Raw genomic sequence first — 24,705 nt, 5'->3', positions numbered from 1 at the left:
TTTTACCTCAAAAATTATTGCTCAAACTTAAAGAAAAACTTACCCACCATGCTAACGCTTGCAAAGCAGAGCTGAGCCACAGATTCACGTACATATTCACGTAACAGTCTGTGAGGACACTCTTTCCTTAGAAGTTATTATTCAAATCATAGGGTCGCAACTTCGCAAAGGATGAACGAGAATGCCTTGCCTGAGGGTGTTTCAGCACCAGAGACGGTGGAAATCTGCAGCGAACAGCGTATGTTTTAAAGTATACAATATGAACATTTATAAGACTGATCAAATAAATAAAGTATTTCGGCACAAATACCACAACTTGGTTGAACAAAAAATCTGCTAGGAGATGTCAACACTGTATGTAATTCAATGTTATGACGTAACTGGTAAAAGGACAAGAAACCCCCCAGTTGTAATTATAGTAGTTGTCGATCACACTCAAGTTGCAGAGAAAACGTCAAATATTAACACGAATAATCTATCTCTAACGCGTATTATTTACTATAGCTGTGGACTGATAATATTCTAAAAAGAAAAACAAACTAACAAACAACAAAAAAAACCCCGAAAACGTTGAAACGTTTTATGAAAAGTGCGAAGGACCCGTTTCTTGGAAAAAAGATTTTGTTGATACAGTCACAGTCATTTCCAAATATTGTATGTGGTAATTTGGTAACCACAAAACAAAAAAAACGTGATTTCATTATGAATATAATCATTCCTCAATTCAATCTCACAATTACAAATCAGAAAAGATTGCAACACATTAATAACTGACGCAGTATTTAAAATATGAGCAAGAGACTGAAGAAATTGATAGACAAATGAATTAACAGAAATAGAATAAATCAACACGGATGTGGATATCTATGCATAATATTTAGCATGGAACGTATCTTACCTCTTCAGAAATGCATCTCCTGTCAGGTAGCACAAGTGTATTTGCATGACTGCCAGGAACAATAGTAGATCCTATACTCATTCTGGGTCCAACCAACATGTACCGTTTGTCTCCAGATCTGTACTGGATGCTGTGACACAGTGTTCCATCGTAATTAGTTTCTTGTAGATATTTAGAAGTATAGTCTGTGGATTTTGAGCACTGCATTGCAATCAGCACGATGATACTGATGAGAAAAAGAAGTGAAACTGAGCCCAAAGTTATCATCAGGTATAAAGTCACATTGTCCTCTTCATCTACTTTTGCTGCACTTTTAACATCAGAAGCTGCAAAAGCCTCTTTTGGCTCCACAAGTTTGACAATCACAGTAGCTGTTGCTGAGAGTGAAACGTTCCCATTGTCTTTGACCAATATGACCAGTTTATGCTCAGCCTCATCTGTCTCTGTGAATGAGCGATGTGTTCTGATCTGTCCTGTATAGCGGTCCAAACCAAAGAGACTGTGGTCAGTAACTTCCTGCAGTGAAAACAGCAACCAGCCGTTATATCCTATATCAGCGTCATAGGCTCTGACTTTAGTCACCAAGTGTCCTGCGTTCACATTGCGGGGAATCTCCTCCACACCTTCAGCAGAACCGTTGGTGCTGACTGGATACAGGATGACTGGAGCGTTGTCGTTCTGATCCAGAATGAACACGTTCACTGTGACGTTGCTGCTCAGTGACGGAGTTCCAGAATCTGTGGCAACAACGTGGAACTGGAAAGTTTTCAGGGTTTCAAAGTCAAAACTTTTTAGGGCCACAATATCACCTTTTTCTGAGTTTATATTTAGAAAGGACGCAAGAGGGTTTTCTCTTCCATTTTCTCTTAAAATCAGATACGAAATAAGAGCATTGCTACCGTCGTCGTGATCTTGGGCTGTCACTGATAAAATAGTCTCCCCTGGGATATTATTTTCTGTTATATAGAAAGTGTATGGGTTCTGTGAGAACTTGGGGCTGTTATCATTCACGTCGGAAACAAGAATTGTGATACTTTTTTCCGATGATAAGGATGGTTCACCCGTGTCTTTAGCAAAAATTATCACTTCATATTGGGATTGCTGTTCTCTGTCCAAAACCTTTTTAGTTACCAGTGAATATATGTTATTTTGTAAAGATGGAGCTATCGTAAAAGGGAGCTCTTGGCTTATGTAGCACAACACTTTTCCATTAAGACCAGAGTCTAAGTCGTTCACACTAATTAAGGCTACTGTGGTACCTGGTTTTGCATCTTCGGGCAACGCATGTGAAAAAGATGTGACTTCAATCTGCGGTGCATTGTCGTTTACATCAACAATATTTATAACAACTGTTTTTTCTGTGGATAGTGTTGCTGCTCCTCTGTCAGACGCCTGGATGTCTATTTCATATGTGTCACTCTCTTCGAAATCTATGGGTCTTAATACAGTTATGATCCCATTAACTGGATTTAGATGAAAAAGTTCACTTGTCTGTGCATCCACATCATTATCAAATGAATATACAACCTCCCCATTTAAGCCTTCGTCTAAATCAGTTGCATTTACTTGGATCACAGTCGTACCAACAGCACAATTTTCCCTCACTTGTGCGGTATATGACTCCTGACTGAAAACTGGGGGGTTATCATTTACATCGGAAACATTAACAATTATTGTCATGTTACCAGATCTTGGAGGTTTACCGCCATCAAAGGCTGTTAAAAATAACAAATGGGTCTTGAGTGACTCTCTATCAAGAGGTTTTTGAAGAACTAAACTGGGTGTTTTACGATCCTCACCACGATCTTTTACTTCTAAACGAAAATGTTCATTGTGACTCAATTTGTACTGCTGAACAGAAAATGACCCACTATCAGCATCACGCGCAGCTTTCAATTGAAATCTTGCCCCTGGCAATGCGGATTCGGAAATCTCTAATAATTTTTCTCTTTCTGGGAAGCTTGGTGCGTGGTCATTTACATCCAGAATCTCCACAGTAACATAATGGACCTCCAGCGGATTTTCTAACACGGTCTTTATGTCGATCACACAAACCTTGCTGCGGTCGCAGACTTCCTCTCTGTCCAGTTTTCCATTCACATACATTACACCATCATTTTGATTTACTGTGAAAGGAGGCTCTGTGGAGCCGTAGACAATACGGACCCCCCTCTCTTTCAGCGTGGTCTTATCAAGACCTAAATCCTTCGCTATATTTCCAACTACAGTTCCTTCTTGAACTTCCTCTGGGATGGAATATCTTAATTGTCCTTTAACGTTTGCCCAAAACGGAACCAGAAATATTATGAATATGATCCATTTCGTCCGTGCTCTCCGTGTTAGATGCCTTCTTTGTTCCATTGCGTGAAGATAAAAAATAAAAAGACAGCTTTCACAGAGGTATCCCTAAATAGTTTTTCTTAAAGATTATTTCCCCCACCTCATTTGGTAGCCTATCACAATCCCAACTTTCACCGACAGAGATGTTGATTAACGTCTATATTGTATATTCGAGCGGGCCAGCTTGCAAACGACTGCCCCTGTAACAATTTTAGAGGAAGGGGATGTGTCTCGTTTATATCATGGAAACAGGAGGAGACATTATTTGTCATTATACTGACACCATGTGATAGATAGTCTCATTACAATCTAGTTTTTCAAACAATTGTTAAATGTATAAAAAGCGTGCTTGTACAGGCAATTATTATAATCAGTCATAGCCCTGCTATATTAATTAAAGCCAAGGACGGAAGATCCCGAGCCACCCCAAGATCATAAATCAATCAAATACATTGACTTCAGGAAAATGACCAAATACAATATAAGATCCAAATCAGTGTTACATTTTACCATTGAAGGTAAAGGGACCTCACAGAAACTGTTTGAGCACAACAAACACCGACAACTTGAATCTGAGAAACACTATTATTTTGGCGTACAACCCATTAAAATGAGACATCCCATCAAACATACACCTCTCGGGTTATATCCCGTAGTTATGATACACATAATCAAAGCCCAACGACTCTCTTCAGTACAGAGTCGCTTCTAGTTTGTATGGGCTATTCGGTAAGATTCAGAGATGTAGAAACATTCCCCAACTGTAACAATATTGTGAAGCGGGGTCACGGTTAGTACCAACAATTAATTAACCAGCAAGATGTAGTTTACTTTACCGTCAAATGTCTCATGTAATACGGGGAAGAGACGTTTTATTTCCAACAATTCCGTGCCAAGAGTTATAATACAAATTGGGCCAGTTATACATGATTGATGGGCGTTGAAATCCGAAAATTACAAAACATAATACCTTACATTTCTAAATCAAAGATGCACAATGTTTGCTAACGTGAGCTCGTGAAAATATTATATTAAGCTCTAAAAACTTTCAAAGAAGAATTAATAGGCTTATCCTACCACATCAGACGTACAATAGCTATAATGAAAGGGTTCCATTGCTGGTCTTTAAATGTCAAAATGAGAAAAATTTGGAAAGTAAAATACATATTTCACTGTTTATAAAATAACTGCTGAAAGAAAGTTATGACCTGGTTATTGGTTCCAAGCACGTGGTGTGGAGTTATTTATATTTTTTATGAATATAGTCCTAATTGTCTGAAAAATAAAACAAAAAGACTTTTAAATATGCCTTACCCCTTCTGATGCTTTCCTCCTGTCAGGTAGCACTAGTGTATTTGCGTGGCTGCCAGGAACAATAGTAGATCCTATACTCATTCTGGGTCCAACCAACATGTACCGTTTGTCTCCAGATCTGTACTGGATGCTGTGACATAGTGTTCCATCATAATTAGTCTCTTGTAGATATTTAGAAGTATAGTCTGTGGATTTTGAGCACTGCATTGCAATCAGCACGATGATACTGATGAGAAAAAGAAGTGAAACTGAGCCCAAAGTTAACATCAGGTATAAAGTCACATTGTCCTCTTCGTCTACTTTTGCTGCACTTTTAACATCAGAAGCTGCAAAAGCCTCTTTGGGCTCCACAAGTTTGACAATCACAGTAGCTGTTGCTGAGAGTGAAACGTTCCCATTGTCTTTGACCAGTATGACCAGTTTATGCTCAGCCTCGTCTGTCTCTGTGAATGAGCGATGTGTTCTGATCTGTCCTGTATAGCGGTCCAAACCAAAGAGACTGTGGTCAGTAACTTCCTGCAGTGAAAACAGCAACCAGCCGTTATATCCTATATCAGCGTCATAGGCTCTGACTTTAGTCACCAAGTGTCCTGCGTTCACATTGCGGTGAATCTCCTCCACACCTTCAGCAGAACCGTTGGAGCTGACTGGATACAGGATGACTGGAGCGTTGTCGTTCGTATCCAGAATGAACACGTTCACTGTGACGTTGCTGCTTAGTGACGGAGTTCCAGAATCTGTGGCAACAACGTGGAACTGGAACGTTTTCAGGGTTTCAAAGTCAAAACTTTTCAGCGCCACAATGTCTCCAGTCTCAGAGTTAACATTTAGAAATGACGCAAAAAGATTTTCTCCCCCCTTTTCCCTCAACATCAGATATGAAATGAGAGCATTGCTACCGTCGTCATGATCTTGAGCTGTAACGGATAAAATAGTCTCCCCTGGGATGTTATTTTCTGTTATATAGAAAGTGTATGGGTTCTGTGAGAACTTGGGGCTGTTATCATTCACATCGGACACAACAATTTTAATGCTTTTCTCTGATGTTAAGGATTGTTCACCCGTGTCTTTAGCGACAATTAATACATTATATTTTGATTGCTGTTCTCTGTCCAAAATATTTTTAGTAACAAGAGAATACATGTTGTTCTGTAAAGATTGAGTAAGCATAAAAGGGAGCTCTTGGCTTATGAAGCACAGCACTTTTCCGTTGAGCCCAGAGTCTGCATCTTTTACAGTAATCAAGGCCACGGTCGTTTCTGGTTTTGAATCTTCTGGAAGGGCACGCGAAAAAGATGTGACTTCGATCTCTGGTGCATTGTCATTTGCGTCAATAACATTGATTATTACGACTTTATCTGTCTTCAGAATTGCTGCTCCTCTGTCAGACGCCTGGATGTCTATTTCATATCTGCCACTCTCTTCGAAATCTATGGGTCCTGCCACAGTGATGAATCCAGTATCAGGGTTTAAATCAAAACGCGCGCGTACCCGTGCATCCACATCATTACCAAATGAATATACAACCTCCCCATTTAAGCCTTCGTCTAAATCAGTTGCATTCACTTGGATCACAGTCGTACCAACAGCACAATTTTCCTTCACTTGTGCGGTATATGACTCCTGACTGAAAACGGGGGGGTTATCATTTACATCGGAAACATTAACAATTATTGTCATGTTACCAGATCTTGGAGGTTTACCGCCATCAAAGGCTGTCAGGAATAACTTGTGGGTCTTGGCTGATTCTCTATCAAGAGGTTTTTGAAGAACTAAACTGGGTGTTTTACGATCGTCTCCACGATCTTTTACTTCTAAACGAAAATGTTCATTGTGACTCAACTTGTACTGCTGAACTGATAATAAACCAATATCAGCATCACGTGCAGCTTGCAATTGAAATCTTGCTCCAGGCAATGCAGATTCAGAAATCTCTATCTTGTTTTCTCTTTCTGGGAAGCTTGGTGCGTGGTCATTTACATCCAGAATCTCTACAGTAACATAATGGACCTCCAGCGGGTTTTCTAACACGGTCTTTATGTCGATCACACAAACCTTGCTGCGGTCGCAGACTTCCTCTCTGTCCAGTTTTCGATTCACATACATGATACCATCCTCTTGATTTACTGTGAAAGGGGGCTCTGTGGAGCCGTAGACAATACGGACCCCCCTCTCTTTCAGCGTGGTCTTATCAAGACCTAAATCCTTCGCTATATTTCCAACTACAGTTCCTTCTTGAACTTCCTCTGGGATGGAATATCTTAATTGTCCCGAAACACTGCTCCAAAACGAAAGCAGAAGCATAACAATTATAATCCATTTTGTCCGCACTCTGCAGGTTTGACAAAGCCTTTGTTCCATTACGTGAAGATGAAACGTTTCAATTACAACCTTTTTCAAAGAGATTTCCACATATATCCACTGATAATTCCCCCAAAACATAAACTATACCACTGCATCTATTCTGAAACGGAAAGGGTATTTTACAGAAATGTTGGGAATTCGAACCGCAATCCCAGCAAATGGTTTTCCTGTAATGACATGAAAGGACGGGGGTGGATCTCGTGGATATGACGAAAGCCTGTGTCAGCATTACTTGTCATTTTACTGACACCAAGTGACGAACCATAACACTACAGTCATTTCGTTGAAACATAGCAAAATACAGCCTATCTAAAATTAAATTTGTGAAAAAACAACAACATTTACAATGAAAGCTAATATGCGAATCGCAAAGTCACACAGTCACTACTTCCCAAAGGAATAATGGGAGGGACTTGCCTAAGACAGTTTCAGCACCACAGACAGTGACAACCAAAAATCAAAGCTGCAGTTACAGAAGTAGACCCCGTGCAAATAAATGAAAAAATGAGAACAGATATATAATCATGATTAAAAATAAATATACTGGCACAACTATAAGATTGAATTGAGCAACAGTCAAGTAAGATATCTTAAGACTTCCTTCCATGCTAAGCTGCTCAGCATGTTGTAATTTAAATAGTAAAGACAGTTAAACATCCCAGTTGTGAGGATATTAGTTTATGTTAATATTCAAACTGCAAAGTAAAACTCAGATATCAACAAAGATAATCCATTTTGAACCCATATTATTTGCCATCTTTGTTCTGTAAACAATTTAAGAAAACTGGAAAGAAATAAACAAAATTAAAAAAAAAAAAGTCTTATTGAAAGTTTTATGTGAAGTGCGAAGAAGCTGTTTTTGGGAAAGAATATCAGGCTGCTGCAGTCTAATTGAGTTCCTATTATCTTATGTGTGTGATTACCAAAAAGCTATAAACCAAACAAATTGTGCTTACATTATGAACATGCCCTTTCTCAATTCCATCCCACAAATAAAAACCAGAAAACGTTGCACTTAAATATTCTTAGACACACAACATTTTAACTTATGAGTACGTCAACAAAGCCAAGACAGCATAAATCGAAGCTGGTGTGAATATGTACATATGATATTCTGCACAGAAAAATGACAACAATTGAATTATTTATCTTACCACTTCAGAAGTACATCTCTTGTCAGGTAGGACCAGTGTATTTGCATGGCTGCCAGGAACAATAGTAGATCCTATACTCATTCTGGGTCCAACCAACATATACCGTTTGTCTCCAGATCTGTACTGGATGCTGTGACACAGTGTTCCATCATAATTGGTCTCTTGTAGATATTTAGAAGTATACTCTGTGGATTTTGAGCACTGCATTGCAATCAGCACAATGATACTAATGAGAAAAAGAAGTGAAACTGAGCCCAAAGTTATCATCAGGTATAAAGTCACATTGTCCTCTTCGTCTACTTTTGCTGCACTTTTAACATCAGAAGCTGCAAAAGCCTCTTTGGGCTCCACAAGTTTGACAACCACAGTAGCTGTTGCTGAGAGTGAAACGTTCCCATTGTCTTTGACCAGTATGACCAGTTTATGCTCAGCCTCGTCTGTCTCTGTGAATGATCGATGTGTTCTGATCTGTCCTGTATAGCGGTCCAAACCAAAGAGACTGTGGTCAGTAACTTCCTGCAGTGAAAACAGCAACCAGCCGTTATATCCTATATCAGCGTCATAGGCTCTGACTTTAGTCACCAAGTGTCCTGCGTTCACATTGCGGGGAATCTCCTCCACACCTTCAGCAGAACCGTTGGAGCTGACTGGATACAGGATGACTGGAGCGTTGTCATTCTGATCCAGAATGAACACGTTCACTGTGACGTTGCTGCTCAGTGACGGAGTTCCAGAATCTGTGGCAACAACGTGGAACTGGAACGTTTTCAGGGTTTCAAAGTCAAAACTTTTTAGGGCCACAATGTCTCCATTTTCAGAATTGATATTAAGAAATGATGTCACTTTGTTTTCATGGCCTGTATTCGTGAGAACATGATACGAAATAAGAGCATTATCTCCTTCATCACGATCAGATGCTCGTACAGAAAACATTGATGCTCCTGCTGGATTATTTTCAGTGATATAGAACGTGTAGGGGCTTACTGAAAACTCGGGTCTGTTATCATTCGTATCTGACACATGTACGCTTATTGTCTTTTTGGATGTTAATGATGGTTCACCAGCGTCCTTGGCTATTATTGTAATATCGTACCTTGATTGTTCTTCTCTGTCCAGCTGTGACTTAGTGACCATGGCGAATATATTATCTTGGATTGATGGAGTTAATGTAAAAGGACTGTCTTCAGTGACATAACTGTTTATCTTGCCATTTATGCCAGAGTCCAAGTCTGTAATGCTGATGAGCGCTACTGTTGTTCCTGGTCTGGAGTCCTCTGAAATTGCACTTGACAGGGATGCCACTTCTATCTCAGGGGGGTTGTCGTTTTTATCACCTATTTTAATGATAACACTTTTATAAGTTCTAAAAGGAATACTTCCCTTATCAGAGGCCTGGATATCAATGTCATAGCTGTCCTGTTCCTCAAAGTCAACATGTCCCGTCACAATTATCTCCCCAGTAAACGAGTCAATATCAAAGAGCTGTCGAATTTTGTCTTTTACATCACTGCCAAATGTATAAACTATCTCCCCATTAGAACCTTCATCCAAATCTGTTGCGTTTACTTGCATGACTGTTGTGCCAACTGGCGCGTTTTCTTCAAGCACAGCTGAATATCCATCTTTGATAAATACAGGCATGTTGTCATTAACATCAAGGACATCTACATATATTTCAACTGTGCCCGTCTTTGAAGGCGTTCCACCATCTATTGCCGTCAGCACCAGTTTATGTCTACTTTTGGCCTCTCTGTCTAGCTGTCTCTGTAACTGCAAAATCGGAGTTTTACCATCTCTTCCACGATCTTTAACCTCTAAACGGAAATGGTCATTTTGACTGATTCTATACTGTTGGACAGAGTTTGTGCCAGCATCGGGATCATGAGCATTTTGTAACTGATACTGTGCCCCGGGCAACGCAGCTTCTGAGATCTCCAGCCTTTTGGTTTTACTAGGAAATATGGGAGAGTGGTCATTTAAATCCACTATCTCCACCGTCACATAATGTATTTCTAGTGGGTTGTCAAGAACAGTTTTGAGGTTAATTAAACATGCATTGCTATCTTTACATACGTGCTCTCGGTCTATCTGATGGTGAGAATACAGGACTCCGTCATTCTCATTTACCTTAAAAAGAGGTTCAGTAGAGCCGGACATAATACGAAATCCCCTCTGCTTCATCACATTCAAGGCTATTCCTAAATCCTTGGCTATATTCCCAACAAAGCTTCCTTCTTTGAGCTCCTCTGATATCGTGTATCTCAGTTGTCCCGATGCTGCTCTGACAAATATGAACAAGAACAAAACGCCGAGAACTGGCAATCGTTGTCGCCCCGAACCCCGTCCTCTTTGTTTCATATTGTGCGCCGTAGAAAGGAAACCAAATGCGTCCATTACTATCCACACATTTAGACTTGTTTCTGTCACAGCGACAAATATCGTCACTTCTCCCAAGAATGTATTTTTTAGAAAATGAAAAAAACAGTCGTCATTCGCTTTTTCCAAACCTGTCAGCTAAATGCTGTCTAACCAGAATGAGTAGGTGGACTCATGCAACCCGAAGACTAGCTGAGACTCTATCAGGCGTTATAATGATAGGGTACTGCCACCTCCTGAATACGGTTGATAGTGCATTTCATCACCCTCAACTGTCACTACGCATGTTTATTTAAGAGTATTAAAAAGTTATGTTTTCACGTGATTCCTGTTAAAATCAGAATTCGCCATCATGAGTACTGACCAAACTAATCAGTGGAAAAATTCGGAAATTATATAAGGTAGGTTAAAATATAATATAAGTTGTAGCTCAATGAATACTGAAATGTCCCGTATATTTTTTAATAGCGCGTATGAATTGATTTAAGTGAAGTTATTGAATGCTTCTAAAGACATTTGTTGAAAAGCAGTTAATAGCTATTTGTGAAGGTCTTTTTTCTTGAATTTAGGATGTACACATTATTGAACAACCTGTCATGGTTTGAGCCGTAATCTGTTTTCCCAACCGACCCTGAATGCATCATGTATCTTCTGCCTGATCTCCTGATTGTTTGCACCTGGTCTGCAGCCTATATAGCTCTCAGTTTCTCCCCAGTTCCTTGCCAGATTGTCTGCAGTCATTACGCAGCTTTCAAGACTCTGTTTCTCTGCATAATTCTCCTGCCTGCTTGTTTTTGACCTGGACTGTTTTTTTTACCCTGTCTTTTGGATCCTGCATTACGGATTGGAAACCTGGATTTTGGATTCTGGATTTAGGAAGTCGGCTTCTGGACTGTCTCACTCCTCCCGTCGCTAAGAGGATTTTGCTGTTTGTGCGCTGCTTCACCTCACCTGTTCTCAGGCTCCACCCTAGCTTTCCGCAGTGGACAAGGTTTCCTTGGACTGAGCAGTTACTGCCTGAGTTTGTTCCTTAAAATAAAGACTGTTATATCTTCTCCTTGGGTTGTGTCTTTCTGGGTCCATTCTGTGTTGGAACGGGTCATTACACAACCTATATCTCTTCTGTTGGAAAAGCTCAGTAACTCACTGCTAGAGAAAGAGGTGCTTAATCTTTACAGTGACGCACAAGACTGTAGGAATTTAATCGGCAAAACCTGAAGTATTAACTGAACCACACGATACCCACAATAGTCCAATTGATAAGAAAAGTTCAATTATATTGGGATTCTAAAAGATCAAATCAATGGATTGCAAAATCGTTTTTAGTGTTTCTGTTTAATACGGTGGTTTTCACTTTCAAGTTGGAAGCCAAGAAGCCATTTTTGAGTTTTAGCCAATCTTTAGATATAAATAAGTATTTACTCACCTCTTCAGATGCTTTCCTCCTGTCAGGTAGCACAAGTGTGTTTGCATGGCTGCCAGGAACAATAGTAGATCCTATACTCATTCTGGGTCCAACTAACATGTACCGTTTGTCTCCAGATCTGTACTGGATGCTGTGGCACAGTGTTCCATCATAATTAGTCTCTTGTAGATATTTAGAAGTATACTCTGTGGATTTTGAGCACTGCATCGCAATCAGCACGATGATACTGATGAGAAAAAGAAGTGAAACTGAGCCCAAAGTTATCATCAGGTATAAAGTCACATTGTCCTCTTCATCTACTTTTGCTGCACTTTTAACATCAGAAGCTGCAAAAGCCTCTTTGGGCTCCACAAGTTTGACAATCACAGTAGCTGTTGCTGAGAGTGAAACGTTCCCATTGTCTTTGACCAGTATGACCAGTTTATGCTCAGCCTCGTCTGTCTCTGTGAATGAGCGATGTGTTCGGATCTGTCCTGTATAGCGGTCCAAACCAAAGAGACTGTGGTCAGTAACTTCCTGCAGTGAAAACAGCAACCAGCCGTTATATCCTATATCAGCGTCATAGGCTCTGACTTTAGTCACCAAGTGTCCTGCGTTCACATTGCGGGGAATCTCCTCCACACCTTCAGCAGAACCGTTGGAGCTGACTGGATACAAGATGATTGGAGCGTTGTCGTTCTGATCCAGAATAAATACGTTCACTTTGACGTTGCTGCTCAGTGACGGAGTTCCAGAATCTGTGGCAACAACGTGGAACTGGAAAGTTTTCAGGGTTTCAAAGTCGAAACTTTTTAACGCTACAATGTCTCCAGTTTCTGCGTTTATGTTTAGGTTAACGGAATGCCGTTCGTTATTATCCTTTCTTTCTCTTAGAATGTGATACAGAATGTGAGAATTTTCACCCTCGTCGCGGTCTGTTGCCGTCACAGAAAACAGCGAAGCTCCCTGAGGGTTGTTCTCGTTTAAATAAAATGTGTAAGGGCTTGCATTAAACTCTGGACGGTTATCATTCACATCTGATAAAACAATAGTAATGCTTTTCTCAGAAGACAATGATGGTACGCCTGCATCTTTTGCAACAATTCTTACAACATATGTAGCTTCCTTTTCTCTATCTAAAGACGATTTTGTGACTAAGGAATACATGTTATCTTGCGTTGATGGTGATAATGTAAACGGGACATCTTTATTGGATGAGCACATAACTTTCCCATTAAGACCAGAATCTTTATCAAAAACACTGATCAAGGCCACAGTGGTACCCGATCTTGCATCCTCAGGTATTGTTCTTGAAAACGATGTCACCTCTATTTCTGGGGTGTTATCATTCAAGTCAACGATATTAACTAACACGCTTTTGTCTGTCCTTAAAGGAGCCGATCCTTTATCAGACGCTTGTATGTCAATTTCATAACTCTCCTCTAATTCAAAGTCTATTAGGCCTTGAACAATAATTTCACCAGTGTTTGGATCGATGCGAAAGATTTCACGTATTCTGTGGTTGACATTGCTTCCAAAAGAATATGTGATCTCACCATTGGACCCTTCATCTTTATCAGAGGCATTTACTTTTATAAGTGTGGTCCCAATCAGAGCATTTTCATCCAAAAACACCGAATACGTTTCATCGTAGAAAACTGGCATATTGTCATTCACGTCTAAAACGTCTACAATAATTTCAGCCGTTCCAGATTTACTTGGTTTCCCTCCGTCAACAGCTGAGAGAAGCAGTTTATGACTTTTCTTTGTTTCCCTATCGAGCGTCTTCAATAAAACTAATATAGGCATTTTCCCATCTTTCCCACGATCCTTAACCTCCAATCGAAAATGATCGTTTGGACTAAGTTTATACTCTTGGACTGAAAACTGACCAACATCAGGGTCTTTTGCTGCCTGCAGTTGGATGCGCAATCCCGGTGAAACTGATTCTGAAATTTCAAGACGTGACTCTTTTTTCGAGAAGCTCGGAGAATGGTCGTTCACATCAAGCACTTCTACAGTTACATAATGAATTTCAAGAGGATTTTCAAGCACCGTTTTTAGATTGATCAAGCACACACTGCTTCGCTCACAAACCTTCTCTCTGTCAATTATCCGTTCCACATACAATAGTCCATCATCCTGGTTTAAATGGAAATATGACTCGGATGTGCCCTCAACAATGCGATATCCTCTCCCTTTCAATGAGCTCTTCTCTAATCCCAAGTCCTTCGCTAAATTTCCAACAACAGTTCCTTCTTTCACTTCCTCAGCGATTGAATACCTGATTTGCGCCGTCGTGCTGCTCCACAATAACATTAATAAGACAATGAGAGCAGTCCACCGCCATTGCTCTCCAGATATTCCAAGTACATTCTGCTTCATAACTACCCGATAAATACCCATGTCAGTCTTTCTCTTATCCAATGAAAAAAAGTTAAAGGAATAATGTCCGTTTCCAGTGCATTATCAAAATCACACAATCGTAAAATCCCTTTGAGTTTACCGTATGTGTCGAGTCGTGAAATGTGAAAATCCCATCCCACAAAGGGGAGGACCAATTTGTTTGACAAAAGGCTTCTCTTAAAACGCTTTTCTGTTCACACAGTGACACCAAGTGATAATTTCTGAGTTATTTTGTTAGTCGTCAATTATGAAAAAATACACTATATGTAAAAAATAAAAACCTTGTCAAAAACAGGTTCAGCACAATGGACAGCGACATCACTTACACTGCTCATTAACTTCACTCCTCAAGCCACACACGTGTGTTCGTATATAAAGAGAATTGAAACGCACACACAGACACACAAACAAGTATTTGAGTACATCAATTAATTTCCAAAAGTAATAAGAATGCAAATTGCTACTTAAAACCGAACTCATAAGCTTTGGCAATAGAAACCTGCTTACCTCTTCAGATACTTTCCTCCTTTCAGGTAGCACTAATGTATTTGCATGGCTGCCAGGAACAATAGTAGATCCTATACTCATTCTGGGTCCAACCAACATGTACCGTTTGTCTCCAGATCTGTACTGGATGCTGTGACACAGTGTTCCATCATAATTAGTCTCTTGCAGATATTTAGAAGTATAGTCTGTGGATTTTGAGCACTGCATTGCAATCAGCACGATGATACTGATGAGAAAAAGAAGTGAAACTGAGCCCAAAGTTATCATCAGGTATAAAGTCACATTGTCCTCTTCGTCCACCTTTGCTGCACTTTTAACATCAGAAGCTGCAAAAGCCTCTTTGGGCTCCACAAGTTTGACAATCACAGTAGCTGTTGCTGAGAGTGAAACGTTCCCATTGTCTTTGACCAGTATGACCAGTTTATGCTCAGCCTCGTCTGTCTCTGTGAATGAGCGATGCGTTCTGATCTGTCCTGTATAGCGGTCCAAACCAAAGAGACTGTGGTCAGTAACTTCCTGCAGTGAAAACAGCAACCAGCCGTTATATCCTATATCAGCGTCATAGGCTCTGACTTTAGTCACCAAGTGTCCTGCGTTCACATTGCGGGGAATCTCCTCCACACCTTCAGCAGAACCGTTGGAGCTGACTGGATACAGGATGACTGGAGCGTTGTCGTTCTGATCCAGAATGAACACGTTCACTGTGACGTTGCTGCTTAGTGGAGGAGTTCCAGAATCTGTGGCAACAACTTGGAACTGGAACGTTTTCAGGGTTTCAAAGTCGAAACTTTTCAGAGCAGATATTTGTCCATTTTCAGAATTCACATTTAAAAAGGTTGCTAAATTATTCTCTCTGAGAATGTGATAGGTAATGGCTGCATTTTCGCTCACATCGTTGTCTTTTGCACTTACAGAGAAAATTGACATTCCAGCCACATTATTTTCAGGAAGGTAAAAATATAGTGGGCTTTGGGAGAATTGTGGACTGTTATCATTTACATCAGAGATCTGAATGCTAAGAGTTTTTAAAGCAGATAAAGGAGGTTCACCGCAGTCTGTGGCTTTAATAGTTAGTTCATATTTTGGCTCCTGTTCTCGATCAAGAAAGTCTTTGGTGACAACAGAATATATGTTCTCCTTATAGGAAGGCTTCAGTTCAAAAGGTACGTAATCGGTTATGTGTACAATGATCTTTCCATTAACGCCCGAGTCTATATCTGTTACACTGATCAGTGAAATAACTGTTCCAGGTTTGGAATCTTCAAACACAGTTTTTGACAATGACGTGACTTCTATTTCTGGTGCATTATCATTTACGTCTTTTATCTTTATAATTAGCCTGCACCTTCCTGTCAGTGGAGGTTGCCCTTTGTCAGATGCTTGAACGTCTAGTTTATAAGTTTCTGATTTTTCATAATCCAGCGCCTCTTTTAATGTGATTTGTCCTGTTACGCTATCTAAATGAAATATCTCATAAACTTTACGTGCTAATGTTTTGCTTAGGCTGTACTCAATTTCTCCATTAGTTCCTTCATCTGGATCTAATGCATTAACTTTAGTTACAGTTGTACCAATCGAGGCGTTTTCTTGTATTTCAATTTGGTAAATATCCTGACTGAACCTTGGGCGGTTATCATTACTATCAAGAACAATGATGGAAACGTTTAGTGTCCCCGATCTTGGAGGTTTGCCCCCATCAAGTGCTGTTACAAACAGCAAGTGTTTTTTATTGTGTTCTCTGTCTAATGACTTTTTTAAAACTAAAAATGGTACTTTGTCCTCGTCACTTTGGCTCATATCAATATCAAAATGATCGTTCGACATTAATGTGTAAGTGTTGATAGCATTTATTCCGGCATCGGGATCACGGGCCGCGTGTAACTGGAATCGTGTTCCAGGAGATGATTGTTCTGCTATTTCAAACGTCTGTTCATTTTCAGAAAAACTGGGGGAGTGATCATTTACATCTGTAATTTCCACAATAATATGGTGCATTTCCAAAGGATTTTCAACAAGAATTTTCAACTCAGTTAAGCATGCTCCATTCCCGTGACATAGCTCTTCTCTGTCGATTTTTTTAGAAACCTCTAAGGCACCATTATCAGAATTTACCTCGAAAAAGACGTCCTTTGATCCAGACACGACACGGAACTGTCGGTCAAATAAAGACGCTTTGTCCAGTCCTAGATCCTTGGCAACATTTCCCACAACAGTTCCAGCTTTTACCTCCTCCGGAATAGAGTACCTCAATTCAGCCACAGCCTGCTTTCCGAACACAACTAGGATCAAATGAAAAGCAAACCAACCGTAGCTACTAGATCGAAATCGTCTTTTTCTCTCCATTGTTTTCCAACCACACGCATACACTTGCGTCTTTTTATTATGGCGGGTTGAATTTCAAGGTCCGATCACCACACGGTCTCTTCCGACACCGTGTTTTATATTGAGTGTGTCCTCTGTTGTGAACCACCAAACAAAAGCTTCGATGGGGGAGGGACCATTGGGGGCTCCTTATATTGTAGTGACACCAAGAGGACAAAATTACGATTTACAGTATAACGTATCAAGGCATATTGTGTTATATAATTCAATATTTTATCAGGAGATGAGACAGGAGCGTTCAGGGCAGTTAAGGTGGAAGAGTCCTTCAACAAGATTATGGTTGATTAAGAACTTATCTTTTGTTATAAAACTGTAACACTTTAAGACTATTTTGTTCAAAGTGTCCTTAAAAAATACCAACTCTAACTTTTTAGAATAAGAGTGTGTCAACTTTTCAAATGTTTTTTTTCTTGGAAAAAGTAAAGACGATGTTATTCAGCACCATGGAGAGGGATATCTTTTCGTCAAAAATATAGTTTTTACGCCAGGTTCTGTCAATCTGTATTTCCTAATCAAGCTCCTTGCATGATGCTCCAGATGCAAACATAATATCAACAGTAAGGAAATATGGTGCCAAATTAATTTTAACTGGAAGATTGGTATAAAATATTGTTGCCAATACGCTGCCGAACAATAAGATTCTTCGACAACTGTTGCAGTCGTTTAAGATGGAACAATGAATAATAATTATCTTGTGAGTGTGTAAATAGTACAGTAAAAATAAAAAAATAAATAAAATAAAAGACAACGGTGTGAAAAAAAATCAACATACTGTGATAAGGTCAGAGCAGAGAGCGCCACAATATTTTTGCACACGTCAATAAAAGAATTCACACAATCACTGATCAATTATGATGTGAGCCTAAGAAAAAATCTTTAGGCTTATCCCCGACCGCACATACGTCCCCTCGACTCAGAGAACAAATTCCCAGCTGTACGAGTTGCGAGAGCAAAACTGCAACAGATATTCACCAGTTAACAGTCACGTGTCCTACTACAGTGGGATACAGAAAACTTTCCTCAATACAATAAGTCGTTTGATAAAACTGTTATCTTTACATAGAATTTGCCTTCTGTCTACTCCCATTTAAAATATGTATATATATATTACTTTGCACGTTGATAAGCTGCTCACCTCAAAGTATATAAATATGCTTTCATTCCTTTCAGCCACATCGATAACAAACCCAGATACTTGTAAAGTTTTCCTTCCAATATCAAACATAGTTTAATGGTAAAACTGGAAAGTCAATGTATGCTTCAAACTTAAAAATATACCTGCAATGTTGTGTTTTACATGGGAAATAGTTAATAAATGTATAACCATATGAAAGGTTTATTATAATATTAGGCAGAATCTTTTGAGGCATTTGCGATTTCATGTTCTCTTTTGCATTTAATAGTGTGCAGACTTTTGTCGACTGTTTAACTTCTGGCAGAGATTGTGTGATCAAAATGTTATCACAGTCTACATGTCTCAGCTTCTGAGAAAATTTGTAAAAACGAATGTTAAATCTTGGCAACACTGCACCGTTGATAAATTATAAGTACTTGCAGCTGGGTCTGCCATATTAGGAGAATAGGGGTCTGTGTTTTGTTATGTAACTATGGTTACAGAGGGTGTGTGAAAAAGATGTATAAGGTATTTCCTGGTTCATTCTAAAGTGTTTACTTGGATCGTGAAAATGTGTACTTTACAATATAATATAATGAAACGTTTGAATTGTAGAAATTGTTGTCTCCTGTTTTGCCTCTTCCATGATCTGCCGATGAAGCATCATGGTAAAAGTTTTCTGTTTATTACTGAAACGAGTTTTTTTTTTCTCTCCCCATGCTACTTAGCATATATGTTTGAGTTTCATTTGAACTGTTTTTGTGACTGCTCTTAGTGCAAAATATATTACAGATACGAAATGAGAACATGATTAAAGAAAATTTTGTTCTTAAAGTCTTACCTCTGCAGAAGCATGCCTCCTGTCAGGTAGCACTAGTGTATTTGCGTGGCTGCCAGGAACAATAGTAGATCCTATACTCATTCTGGGTCCAACCAACATGTACCGTTTGTCTCCAGATCTGTACTGGATGCTGTGACACAGTGTTCCATCATAATTAGTCTCTTGTAGATATTTAGAAGTATAGTCTGTGGATTTTGAGCACTGCATTGCAATCAGCACGATGATACTAATGAGAAAAAGAAGTGAAACTGAGCCCAAAGTTATCATCAGGTATAAAGTCACATTGTCCTCTTCATCTACTTTTGCTGCACTTTTAACATCAGAAGCTGCAAAAGCCTCTTTGGGCTCCACAAGTTTGACAATCACAGTAGCTGTTGCTGAGAGTGAAACGTTCCCATTGTCTTTGACCAGTATGACCAGTTTATGCTCAGCCTCGTCTGTCTCTGTGAATGAGCGATGTGTTCTGATCTGTCCTGTATAGCGGTCCAAACCAAAGAGACTGTGGTCAGTAACTTCCTGCAGTGAAAACAGCAACCAGCCGTTATATCCTATATCAGCGTCATAGGCTCTGACTTTAGTCACCAAGTGTCCTGCGTTCACATTGCGGGGAATCTCCTCCACACCTTCAGCAGAACCGTTGGAGCTGACTGGATACAGGATGACTGGAGCGTTGTCGTTCTGATCCAGAATGAACACGTTCACTGTGACGTTGCTGCTCAGTGACGGAGTTCCAGAATCTGTGGCAACAACGTGGAACTGGAACGTTTTCAGGGTTTCAAAGTCAAAACTTTTCAGAGCAGATATTTGTCCGTCATCAGAGTTCACATTTAGGAAAGACATTATCTCGTTTGGCCTCCCTTCTCTCACGATATGATACGTAATAGCTGCATTTTCGTTCACATCCCCATCCGTCGCGCTTACAGAGAATATTGGCGTTCCAGCGACGTTATTTTCTGTAAGGTAAAAGTTTAATGGGCTTTGGGAGAAGTGTGGACTGTTATCATTTACGTCAGAGATCTGAATACTGAGAGTTTTGGAACTGGACAAGGGTGGCTCTCCACAGTCAGTGGCTTTTATTGTCATTTCAAAATTAGATATTTCTTCTCGATCTAAAAGACCTTTAGTGACAACTGAATATATGTTTTCTTTGTATGATGGGTTTAATTCAAAAGGCCCGTTAGAGAATAAGGTTGCAATTATTTTTCCATTGACTCCAGAATCTTTATCCGTTACACTTAGAAGTGAAATAACAGTGCCAGGTTTTGAGTCTTCAGACACTGTATTTGACAGTGATGTGATTTCAATCTCTGGTGGATTGTCATTCACATCTTTTATTTTTATGATGACCCGACACTCTCCCGTCAGAGGGGGTGCTCCTTTGTCGGATGCTTCAACATCAAGTTTATAAACGTCATATTCTTCATAATCCACTCCTCCTTTGACTCTAATTTCTCCAGTTACTTTGTCCAATTCAAAAGTATCATACACATTTCGTTTTAACGTTTTTCCTAGGCTGTATTCAATCTCTCCATTTGTGCCGTCATCCGGATCACTCGCATTCATTTTAAGTACTATAGTACCAACTTGAACGTTTTCTCGGAGTATAATTTCGTACATCTCCTGACTAAACATTGGACGGTTGTCATTACTGTCAAGAACAACAATGGAAACATTTAGTCTCCCTGATTTTGGAGGTTTACCTCCATCTACTGCTGTTACCACAAGCGAATGTTTGTATTTTTGCTCTCTGTCTAATGACTTTTTCAGCACTAAAAACGGTATTTTGTCGTCATCACTTTGACGAATATCTATTTGAAAGTGATCATTTGACGTCAGTGTGTAGGTGCGAATGGAGTTAATTCCTGCATCAGGGTCACGAGCAGTGTGCAGCTGGAATCGCCTTCCTGGCAACGTATGTTCAGCTATTTCAAATGTCTGCTGTTTCTCAGGAAAACTAGGGGAGTGGTCGTTAACATCAGTAATTTCCACGATCACATAATGCATTTCCAACGGGTTTTCAACAAGAATCTTAAGCTCCATCAAACATGCACCACTTCCTTGACAGAGCTCCTCTCTGTCGATTTTCTTGTGGACATAGAGAGCCCCATTGTTCTGGTTTACCTCAAAAAATGCGTCCTTGGTTCCAGATACAACACGGAAACGTCGCTCAGTTAAAGAGGTGATATCAAGGCCAAGATCTTTAGCAATCATTCCAACAACAGTTCCGTCTTTTACCTCTTCTGGAACAGAGTACCGTATCTGAGCAAAAACCTGTTTCCCACAAAGCAGCTGTAAGGCCAAATGAAAAGCAAACCAGAAGAAGGTCCTCGCACGTGCATTTGTAGCATTTTCCATCGTTATCCAAAAACACAGAGACACAACAGGCCCTTACTTCCACAAACGATTTTTCATATTAAAGTTATTTTGTATCACATATTCGCAAATCGCAAATCGTCCGTCCATCGGCTGGTGCAGAAATAAAACCTCACTTGCCCTGCTCACTAGGAAACAATAGCCTTTAAAGGGGAGGGACGGTGTCTGTGGTTTTCCGACGGTGTAATGGTGACACCAAGAGGTAATTATTATGGGAAAATTTATTTTGTTTTTTTGAGTTGTTTCTGTCACTGTTCTCTATGTAAAATCAATTACAGTCATGAAATAATAAAATATTTATATAAAATGTCGCTCTTAAAGTCTTACCTCCCCAGATGGACGTCTCCTGTCAGGTAGCACTAGTGTGTTTGCATGGCTGCCAGGAACAATAGTAGATCCTATACTCATTCTGGGTCCAACCAACATGTACCGTTTGTCTCCAGATCTGTACTGGATGCTGTGACACAGTGTTCCATCGTAATTAGTCTCTTGTAGATACTTAGAAGTATAGTCTGTGGATTTTGAGCACTGCATTGCAATCAGCACGATGATACTGATGAGGAAAAGAAGTGAAACTGAGCCCAAAGTTATCATCAGGTATAAAGTCACATTGTCCTCTTCATCTACTTTTGCTGCACTTTTAACATCAGATGCTGCAAAAGCCTCTTTGGGCTCCACAAGTTTGACAATCACAGTAGCTGTTGCTGAGAGTGAAACGTTGCCATTGTCTTTGACCAGTATGACCAGTTTATGCTCGGCCTCGTCTGTCTCTGTGAATGAGCGATGTGTTCTGATCTGTCCTGTATAGCGGTCCAAACCAAAGAGACCGTGGTCAGTAACTTCCTGCAGTGAAAACAGCAACCAGCCGTTATATCCTATATCAGCGTCATAGGCTCTGACTTTAGTCACCAAGTGTCCTGCGTTCACATTGCGGGGAATCTCCTCCACACCTTCAGCAGAACCGTTGGAGCTGACTGGATACAGGATGACTGGAGCGTTGTCGTTCTGATCCAGAATGAACACGTTCACTGTGACGTTGCTGCTTAGTGACGGAGTTCCAGAATCTGTGGCAACAACGTGGAACTGGAACGTTTTCAGGGTTTCAAAGTCGAAACTTTTCAGAGCAGATATTTGTCCATTTTCCGAATTTATATTTAGGAAGGACATTATGTCGATTTGATTCCTTTCTCTTAGAATACGATATGAGACCGCTGCATTGTCATTCAAATCATTATCTATTGCGCTTACGGAGAATATTGACTCTCCGGCAACGTTGTTTTCTGTAAGGTAAATGTACAACGGGCTTTGGGAGAAGTTTGGACTGTTGTCATTTACATCTGAAATCTCAATGCTCAGAGTTTTATAAGTAGATAATGGAGGCTCACCACAGTCAGTGGCCTTTATCATTATTTCATAACTTGAAACTTCCTCTCGATCTAAAATGTCCATCGTAATAACTGAATATGTGTTTTCTTTATAAGAGGGCTTCAATTCGAAAGGTACCTCATTGATAATGGTTGATATTATTTTTCCATTTACACCAGAATCTCTATCCGCCAAACTAATTAGCGAAATTACTGTCCCCGGCTTAGAGTCTTCAGACACTGTTTTGGATAATGATGTGATTTCTATTTCTGGTGGATTATCGTTAACGTCTATAGTTTTTATGGTTACTCGACACTCACCCGTTAATGGAGGCGTTCCTTTATCCGATGCCTCAATATCCAGTTCATAGACGTCGTTTTCTTCGTAGTCTATTGGACCTTTTACTAAAATGTCTCCCGTTAATTTGTCCAGTTCAAAAATATCATACACTTTCCGTGACAAGGTTTTTCCAAGCCTGTACTCTACTTGGCCATTAGTGTTTTCATCGAGATCTGTCGCATTCATTCTAAACACTGAAGTACCGAAAGGAATGTTTTCTTTTATCGACAGCTGGTAATTATCTTGTGTAAATATAGGGCGATTGTCATTACTGTCGAGAACAACAATGGAAACATTTAGCGTACCTGATCTTGGAGGTTTACCTCCATCAACTGCTGTAACCAGTAAGGTGTGTTTGGTCTTTTTTTCTCTGTCTAACGATTTCTTCAGAACTAAAAATGGTATATTTCCTGCATCACTTTGACGGATATTGATTTCAAAATATTCATTTGGGGTTAAAGTGTAGGTGCGAATAGAATTAATTCCAAAATCGGGATCACGAGCAGTGTGCAACTGAAATCTCTTCCCTGGTAGTGTTTGTTCTGCAATTTCAAACGTCTGCTCTTTTTCAGGGAAATTAGGAGAATGATCATTGACATCAGTGATTTCTACAATTACATAGTGTATTTCTAAAGGATTTTCAACAAGAATTTTTAACTCCACTAAACAAGCACCGCTTCCTTGACAGAGCTCCTCTCTGTCAATGTTACTGTTGACGTACAATGCTCCATTATTCTCATTTACTTCAAAAATAGGGTCCTTACTTCCAGATACAACACGGAACCGTCGATCAGCCAATGATGTGATCTCAAGGCCAAGATCCTTCGCAACATTTCCAACAACACTTTCTTCTTTTACCTCCTCTGGAATAGAGTATCTTATTTGAGCCGATGCGTCTTGCCCTGAGAAAAGCAGAAGAGCCAAATATAATGCAAACGAAGAGCAGTTCCTCCTTCGAATTTTTGCATAGTTCTCCATCGTCATCCAACAACAGATATGCTCACACGAGCCACATTAGCGATTATGAAAGTCCTTTGTGTTTCGAATATTTACAGCTGGAACAACGTATTTTTTTGTCGGCTGGCGTTTTTGATTCAAATGTGTTGCTCCGCTGAGATGACAAAGAAAGGGTTGTGAAGGGAGGGACAGAATAGTTATGGGTTCTCTGTTAGTGACACCCAGTGGTCAATACCAAGCACAAATAACATAGTTTTGAATGTCCTGTTACTTGTGACAACATAGATCACGTAAAACGGCTCTTAAATCAGTGGTTCTTACAATGTGTTTATATCTGTTTATTCCGTAATTTTATTGCCTTCTAATAGCCTTAGTCAGACCAATAATGATCTTGACTGATCATTTAAATAATGGTATTGGTGGTTTTTCTTTGATACTCTATTAATTGCTGACCTATATTTCAGAACCATGGACAGCAATCACAAGCAGTAACATACAGTAGTCTTCCCCGTAGCCGACGGGTTAGTAACATGCAGCCCAACTATTTCCAAACACAAAGTAATAAAAAAA

At 39.8% G+C, this 24,705-nt stretch overlaps 3 protein-coding genes across 12 annotated transcripts in view; all 3 read right to left on the bottom strand.

The window, feature by feature from the left end:
- LOC142397747 (protocadherin alpha-C2-like) overlaps positions 1-24,705 on the bottom strand; it is a 192,766-nt gene that overhangs the window by 151,000 nt on the left and 17,061 nt on the right. The window contains exon 1 of one of the 10 annotated variants that reach the window (XM_075481359.1): positions 21,802-24,230. The exons of 5 other annotated variants lie outside the window; for them this stretch is intronic. In XM_075481359.1, coding sequence (XP_075337474.1) covers positions 21,802-24,162 — 2,361 coding nt within the window. In that variant the 5' untranslated portion in view covers positions 24,163-24,230. Of the gene's footprint in view, positions 1-898; positions 3,392-4,552; positions 7,064-11,872; positions 14,357-19,101; positions 21,570-21,801; positions 24,231-24,705 lie in introns of those variants that run through there. 4 more of the 10 variants (XM_075481369.1, XM_075481349.1, XM_075481347.1 and 1 more) reach the window with 4 other exon arrangements.
- LOC142398092 (protocadherin alpha-3-like) lies at positions 8,062-10,519 on the bottom strand. Its single transcript, XM_075482073.1, has one exon. The coding sequence runs from the start codon at positions 10,462-10,464 to the stop codon at positions 8,062-8,064; it is 2,403 nt and encodes an 800-aa protein (XP_075338188.1). The 5' UTR covers positions 10,465-10,519.
- LOC142398091 (protocadherin alpha-8-like) lies at positions 14,598-17,193 on the bottom strand. Its single transcript, XM_075482072.1, has 2 exons — positions 14,765-17,193; positions 14,598-14,603 (listed from the first exon to the last, which is right to left on the bottom strand). The coding sequence occupies exons 1-2, from the start codon at positions 17,105-17,107 to the stop codon at positions 14,598-14,600; spliced, it is 2,349 nt and encodes a 782-aa protein (XP_075338187.1). The 5' UTR covers positions 17,108-17,193.

The sequence above is a fragment of the Odontesthes bonariensis genome, chromosome 13 (genome assembly GCF_027942865.1).
Source record: "Odontesthes bonariensis isolate fOdoBon6 chromosome 13, fOdoBon6.hap1, whole genome shotgun sequence".
NCBI lineage: Eukaryota > Metazoa > Chordata > Actinopteri > Atheriniformes > Atherinopsidae > Odontesthes > Odontesthes bonariensis.
The sequence above is the reverse complement of the archived record's forward strand: the minus strand, read 5'-3'. Positions and strand labels throughout refer to the sequence as shown.

What these genes read in the sequence shown, in the direction of transcription:
- LOC142398091 (XM_075482072.1), bottom strand. Translation starts at nt 17,107, where the DNA reads ATGGAGAGAAAAAGACGATTTCGATCTAGTAGCTACGGTTGGTTTGCT.
- LOC142398092 (XM_075482073.1), bottom strand. Translation starts at nt 10,464, where the DNA reads ATGGACGCATTTGGTTTCCTTTCTACGGCGCACAATATGAAACAAAGA.